Here is a 6,874-nt window from a genome sequence, read left to right on the forward strand (position 1 = left end):
CCATGTTGACCAGGATGGTCTCGATCTCTTGACCTCGTGATCCACCCGCCTCGGCCTCCCAAAGTGCTGGGATTACAGGCGTGAGCCACCGCGCCCGGCTCTTTTTTTTTTTCTAAGTCAGCATCTCACTCCATCACCCAGGCTAGAGTGCAGTTGTGTGATCATAGCTTACTGCACCTTGAACTCGTAGGCTCAAGAGATCCTCCTGCCACAATCTCTCAAGTAGCTGGGACTACAGGCACACACCACCACACTCAGCTATTTTTTTTTTTTTTTTTTTTACCAAATATAAATGAAATCTATGATGAATTTTTGTTTGTTTGTTTTTGAGATGGAGTCTTGCTCTGTTGCCAGGCTGGAGGGCAAAGTTCAAGAGATTCTTCTGCTTCATCCTCTTGAGTAGCTGGGACCACAGGCACCTGCCACCATGCCCTGCTAATTTTTGTATTTTTGGTAGAGATGGGGTTTCACTATATTGGCCAGGCTGGTCTTGAACTCCTGACCTCATCATCTGCCTGCGTCAGCCCCCCAAAGTGCTAGGGTTACAGGTGTGAGCCATTGTTCCCGGCCTGTTTTTTTTTTAGTAGAGACAGGGTTTCACCATGTTGGCCAGGCTGGTCTATGTGCCCGACCTCAGATATTTCTTTATAGCCATGTGAGAATGGATCACAGTGCCTGTGGGCCACTGGGCCGCCCTGTGTCTGCCCTTCCTGGTGCCATGCTGCTTGTGCAGGCTGCTGTCAGTGTGGTGGAGGGAGGGGCTGTGGTGGGTGCATCATTGGGGAGGGGCTGTCACCACAGGGTGGCTGGGCACCCCAGGGCCTTTTCCTGGGTTGGGCAGTGGCCTGCTCTGCTGTGTGCCTCTGCAGGCCCCAGCTTTGTGGTTAGTGCAGCCAGTCCAAGTCCTTGGAGTGTCCCCAGTTGAGGCAAGAATGGTGCATGCTTGTTGGATTTACAGAGGTAGTGGCTGACAGGAGAGCTGTTTATGGGGAGGATGAAGGCAGGTGGCGGGACTCTGCGGAGGGTTAACCTGGGAGGCAGAGGTGGCTTGGGGGCGTGGCAGAAGGTGGGGCGGTAGGCAGTGCTATTCCTTAAGCAGCCTTGGGGAGGGGCCGCTGGATGCAAGCACTAGCCTAGCAGTGGTAGACTGAGGCCAGGGTTGCTGAGCTGGGGACAGGAAGATGTCCTCCTCTAACGGGAGGGTGGGGTGAGGAGGCAGAAGGGTCCTGGGAGCACCTTGTGACTGGGAGACCCTACTGGCCGCCCCTGGAGGAGAGAAGCCCCCCTGCCTTGCCCTCTGTATGTTGGTTGTCTGGCACAGGATAACCGTCCACCCTTCTGGAGACGGGCTGAGAGTATGAGGCTTGCAGGTCGGCTCTTAGGGCGTGGGGAGTGATCAGGTATGCCCCTCCCCTCCTCCACTTGAGGCAGAGAGATTTGTGCTGTCTTGTCTCGAGACAGCGACAGGCGCTTAGAGCGTCTGTGCCCAGGGCTCACCTGGGACTGTCCTGGATGGTGTCTCTCCGCAGCTGGCGCACCCATACCGAGCGGCAGTCCTGAGGGCCATGGAGAGGGTCCTGAGCAGTCGTGCCAGTGAGCTGGACAAGGACACAGCCAGCACCATCATCCTCCTGGCCTGCAGCGAGATGACCAAGATGAAGGTATGCAGCAGGCCCTCTGGCCTCGCAGACTCAGTTCTGGCTTGGGAAGGGAAGCTGTTTCTTGGCCTTTCTACCCAGCAGCCTTGAGAATGTAGGGTGTGTGGTGTTTGGCTGCCGTGGGCTAGCAGAGGCCCCTTGGTCCCATGCACCACACTGCCGGGGGGGGGGATAGTCCCCTGTGATTTTCAGAGGCAGCAACTGAAGCAGAGAGCAAGTTGCCAAAACTCAGCACACACAGGGCAGTGGTGTGCGTGTGGCTGGGGCTTAGGGCTGTGCCCGGCATTGGGGTTGGTGCAGGGCTCTGCTGGGCCTAACTTTCTCAGGGTACTGAGCGCAGCCCCCTCTCACCAGGGCTCTGCTTCTCCTGTGTGTGTCGGGTCTCTTGGCAGCAGCCAAGAGAGGCTGTGCCTGCCCCCTTCTCTGACCTGCACTTTCTGGGGACACTGAAAACTGGGTGCTTGTCCGAGGCTGGCAGCGACTGAGGGCAGAATGTCTTGGTCCCGCCTTTCGGGAGATTTCAGGGAGAGGTTCTACCTGCTGGTGTTTTCGGTTCAGGACCTGGTTGGGGACTGGCAGCAGGCAGCAAGTGGCGTCCTGGTGGCCGTGGGAAGGCAGTTCATCAGCAAGGTGATGGAGGAGCTGCTGCGCAGGCTGCAGCCCGGGGCCCTGCCACACTGCGCCGTGCTGCACACACTCGCTAGCCTCTCGGTGGCCAACGGTAGGTGACGCACAGCCTGCCCCCAGCTGGAGGGTCCCAGGGTGCCCGTAGGAGGAGCACAGGGCACTGGAAGTCTTGGCAGAGGCCTCTGACAGTGTCCTCTCTCACAGCTTTCGGAGTAGTTCCCTTCCTGCCATCCGTCCTGAGCTCCCTGCTGCCTGTGCTGGGCATGGCCAAGCAGGACACGGTGCGCATGGCGTTCTGCTCTGGTAAGAGGCAGCCTTGTCACCTTCTGTCTGAAGTGCTCATTTGTGGGGGGCTGTGCGCAAGCATACCTGATTTGTGGGGGCAGGTGGGCCCTTTTAGGCTGCAGGAAGGGGGGCTGTTAGAAGGAGGGGCCCCCTTGCTGAGGCTGCTGGCTGGAGGGACCCATGTGGGGCTGCACAACCTCTGTCCCTTGTTTCTTTCTGCTCCTGGGGAGCCCCCTTACCTTACACTGTGGGTCCACCGAGGCCTGGACATGGTCGGGGGGCAGGAAGAGATTTTCTCAAAGCCATGACTTTCTGTTTTCCTTCCTATTCCAGGCTAGAAAAGTGGCCACTCCCTGGGCATCTAAGGATCCAGAGGATAGGGGCATATTCATTCACCCCCACCCTCTCCCAGGAGTCTTTTCCTGGCAGCAATGCCCATAACCCTTTGTGTGCCTGGCAGGGGACCACAGGCATGTCATGGGCCTGGACCTTGGTTTCAGCTGCCCCTGAGAGTCGGGCGTGGGCGGTGGGATAGGAGGACATTCCTGTTGGAAGGAGGTGTGGAGATTGGAGATCCTGAGGTGCCCTTAGTGCCCTCAGCTCATGGCCTCCTGTTCCCAATGTCCTGTGTCCAGAAGACGGCCAGCCCTGGTAGATGGCTGGGAGGACCCGCCTCTTGTAAAGACCCAGGCCTGGGGGACGGGGCAGGGGTTTGTTGGTTCCAGGCGGGGGAGGCAGCTGGTGTGGGAGGGCCCGGTGACTGGGGAGGGGCCTGGTAGGGCCTGGGCAGGGCATGTTTTCTGAGCATAGAGGGTGTGGTTACAGAGCTGGGCTGGGCTCCATTGGCAGAAGGGTTGGTTTGGAGCATTTGGGCCCGCGTGCTCTGCTCATGGTTCAGATCACAGAGCTCCACCGCCCTCCCCCTAGCCCCTGCACTGCTCCATCTCTCCTGGCCCTCCCCTTTGTTGGATGCTTTCATCATTGGGGTACTCCTTCATAGGCTCTTTCTCACCTGTGGGTGAGAGCAGAGCCCCTTGGGTAGAAGGGATGGTAACCTTGCGGCCAGTTTTGGCTAAAAGTGAGATTGGTGACAGGATGGGGGCAGCTGCACGCTGAGCCAGGTATGAAGGAACAGGGTGGAAGTGGGTGTGGGTGTGGACTCAGCTAAAGTACCCAGAACACAGAACGAGCTGTCCAGGCTACAGGGCAGAGACTTGAGGACGGGGCAGCTGGAGCGCCTGCTAAGCCCTGTGTCTCTGTGTCTCCTCTGGGAAGTACATGGCCTTGATACCTTCAACTGCTGAGGCTCTAAGCAAAAACTGACTTGCAGTTCTGAACACCTCTTGCTTACCTTCATAGGACACCTGCAGCTACTCCGGGTCCTACCATGTTGGCATTTTCTGTGTCAAACACGTGGGTTCAGCCAGTGGGGATTCTGTGGGGCCTCCTCGTGTGGGATGTGTGCTCCCCACCACAAATGGAGCATTCCCTATATGCATCTGGAGGGGGTGGTGGTCCTGCTGGCTGGAGCAGCCTGGGGCCAGCAGAGCCCATATCAGCCGGGTGAGACCTAGTGGTGGGGGGTAGCAGGCCTGTGTCCACTGCGAAAGGCTCAGGTCCAGCTGGGACAGGCACTGTGCCAAGGACAGGAGTGCCCTTAGGGCACTGCAGCTAGGAGGTGAGGAGCCTCAGGGAAGGCTCCCAGTGGTGGGGGCGTGGCTGGCCTGGCCACACTGTCCAGCAGGGCAGGCAGCCAGTAATTCCTCCTAGCCAAGGAACCCTTCCAGTAGGAAAGGCAGCAGCAAAAGAAAGAGACACTAATTGGGGATGTAGGTGGTTCAGGGAGAAGAAAATAACAGAGAATGAAAATCCCTGATTAATATTCTCAGGGAAATCAGTGGTAACCACACATTCATGGGACAAGAGGTGTCACCATGAAGAAGCCACATTCAGAAAATAAAATTGACCTTCTGAGAATTAAAGATGCCATAATAGAAATGGAAAAAATAATATAAACATTGGAAGAGAAAGTTGTGAAAATTTCCAAAAAATAGAGGAAAAAGTAAAAAATATGGAAAGGAGGAGAGAAAGAGAAGAACAAACTAGCAGGCTGAACCCTGAAGCCTGCATTCCAGTCAGAGGCACCCGAGAAAGAATTAACAGAGACGGGAGGTCAAGAGATGATTCAGAAGCATGCCCCAGGGGCCGGTTGCGGTATCTCATGCCTGTAATCCCAGCACTTTGGGAGGCCAAGGCAGGCAGATCACTTGAGGTCAAGACCAGTCTGGCCAACATGGCGAAACCCCATCTCTACTAAAAATACCAAAAAATTAGCCAGGCATGGTGGTGCATGCCTGTAGTCCCTGCTACTCTGGCTGAAACAGAGGGATTGGGTGAGCCTGGGAGGTGGAGGCTGCAGTGAGCCAAGATTGTGCCACTGTACTCCAGGCCGTGTGACAGAATGAGACTGTCTCAAACAAAAAAATAAAAACCAGCTGGGTATGGTGGCCCATGCCTGTAATCCTAGTACTTTGGGAGGCAAAGGTGGGAGGATCACTTGTGCCCAGGAGTTCAAGACCAGCCTGGGCAACACAGTAAGACCCCATCTTTACAAAAAATATATATATATATTTTTTTGAGACGGAGTTTCATTCTTGTTACCCAGGCTGGAGTGCAATGGCGCAATCTCGGCTCACCGCAACCTCCGCCTCCTGGGCTCAGGCAATTCTCCTGCCTCAACCTCCTGAGTAGCTGGGATTACAGGCACGCGCCACCATGCCCAGCTAATTTTTTGTATTTTTAGTAGAGACGGGGTTTCACCACGTTGACCAGGATGGTCTCAATCTCTTGACCTCATGATCCACCCGCCTCGGCCTCCCAAAGTGCTGGGATTACAGGGTTGAGCCACCGCGCCCGGCTTACAAAAAATATTTTAAAATATTTGCCAGTCATGGTAGGCTGAGGCAAGAGGATTGCTTGAGCCTGGGAGGTGGAGGCTGCAGTAAACTGAGATCAAGCCACTGCACTCCAGCCTGGTGACACAGCAAGACTCTGTCTTAAAAAAAAAAAAAAAATCACAACCTAATAACACAATAGGGGTAGGCTTTCTGCTTCTGGCAATATGGTGGTCTGCTACCCCGAAAAACACTCCCACTACAGAATACCTTGAATGCTGCTGAGTTGACCTCACCAATCCGAGGTCAACTTCTGACCTCAGAAGGAGAAACCTAGGGACACAGAGACCAAGAGAAGTGAGGGTTAGGGGTCTCCATTGGCCCCAGGCACCTACCTGCCTTGATTTCACATAGGAGACAAGGCCTTTCTTTGCATTGGGCCAGAGCCCACCTATATCAGACCCTCCAAGGCCCCTCCTCAGCAAACAGGTGATTGATGAGGAACCTTCCACCTTGCACCCTGGGAGGTAGTCTGTTTTGTTTAGAATTTCCTTTAAATCCCCTCTCCTGAGAACTTGTAACCATGGTTTATCCTCATGTAGTTGTAGGGTTCAAGGTTATTCTTTCTGTTGGACTGGGGAGCCCTTAAGCTGAGTCATTAGCCTAGTAAATGGGCTGGGTTGAAGTGTCCTACTCAGTGTTGTGACCCAGTCAGGCTGCATGGTGATGGCTCTGGCCTGGGGTGCATGGCAGTGGAAGCACTGCTCCCCTGGAGTGCAGGGTCCGAGCTCTGGTGTGGGGCCAGCAGCTCTCCATAGGCTCAGGACCAGCAGTGTCAGTTACAACACAAAACATGCACATCAGCATAAATAAAAGGAGCATTAGAGCAGAAAGTAACGTAATTGGATTGATGAGATAGAGGATAGAAATAGCAGGATAAAGAGGTGAAATCGAGAAACGGCAGGGTCCTGTGAGGACAGAGCCAGTGTGAAAAGAGAACCAGATACAGTCTAGAAACAAAGTTATAACCACTTCCATTAAAGAGCAAGGGGATGGGCATGCCTGCTGGTTCCACTGGAATCTCGATGCTGTGCGACCTGACCCTTTGTGGCTTCTGTGGCCTCTGCAGGGCGGGAGGTGGGAGCTGAGCCCTCCCGTCTCACTGTATGTGTCAGGCCGTTGCAATTTTTATCATTGCTGTGGTCCTCTTCTCACCTGCCCAGACCTGAGCAAGGCAGAAAACACAGAAACTAATGCATTAGAAAGTAAGCAATTGGCAAAACATGTTTTATACCTAGTTCTTTGAAAAAAGTGAATTAAATAGTTAAGCTGTTGCCTAATCAAGAGAAAAGGGAGAAACAAGCCCAGTGGTAAGGGGAGGAGAATAGATGTGGGGACAGGAAGGGGAGG

The 6,874-nt window shown here is 54.6% G+C and overlaps 1 protein-coding gene across 11 annotated transcripts in view; it reads left to right on the top strand.

Annotated features, from left to right (window-relative positions):
• The window catches only part of MROH1 (maestro heat like repeat family member 1), a 117,112-nt gene that overhangs the window by 32,395 nt on the left and 77,843 nt on the right, over positions 1 to 6,874 (top strand). For all 11 annotated transcript variants that reach the window (XR_001819851.2, XM_037732459.1, XM_017511639.2 and 8 more), the window contains 3 exons: positions 1,530 to 1,661; positions 2,217 to 2,379; positions 2,490 to 2,588. Coding sequence is in view for 10 of the 11 variants with exons in the window: in XM_037732459.1 (XP_037588387.1) it covers positions 1,530 to 1,661; positions 2,217 to 2,379; positions 2,490 to 2,588 (394 nt within the window). In the remaining variant the exon portion in view is untranslated. The remainder of the gene's footprint in view (positions 1 to 1,529; positions 1,662 to 2,216; positions 2,380 to 2,489; positions 2,589 to 6,874) is intronic.

This window comes from Cebus imitator, unplaced genomic scaffold, assembly GCF_001604975.1.
Source record: "Cebus imitator isolate Cc_AM_T3 unplaced genomic scaffold, Cebus_imitator-1.0 Scaffold449, whole genome shotgun sequence".
In the NCBI taxonomy this organism is placed as follows: Eukaryota; Metazoa; Chordata; class Mammalia; order Primates; family Cebidae; genus Cebus; species Cebus imitator.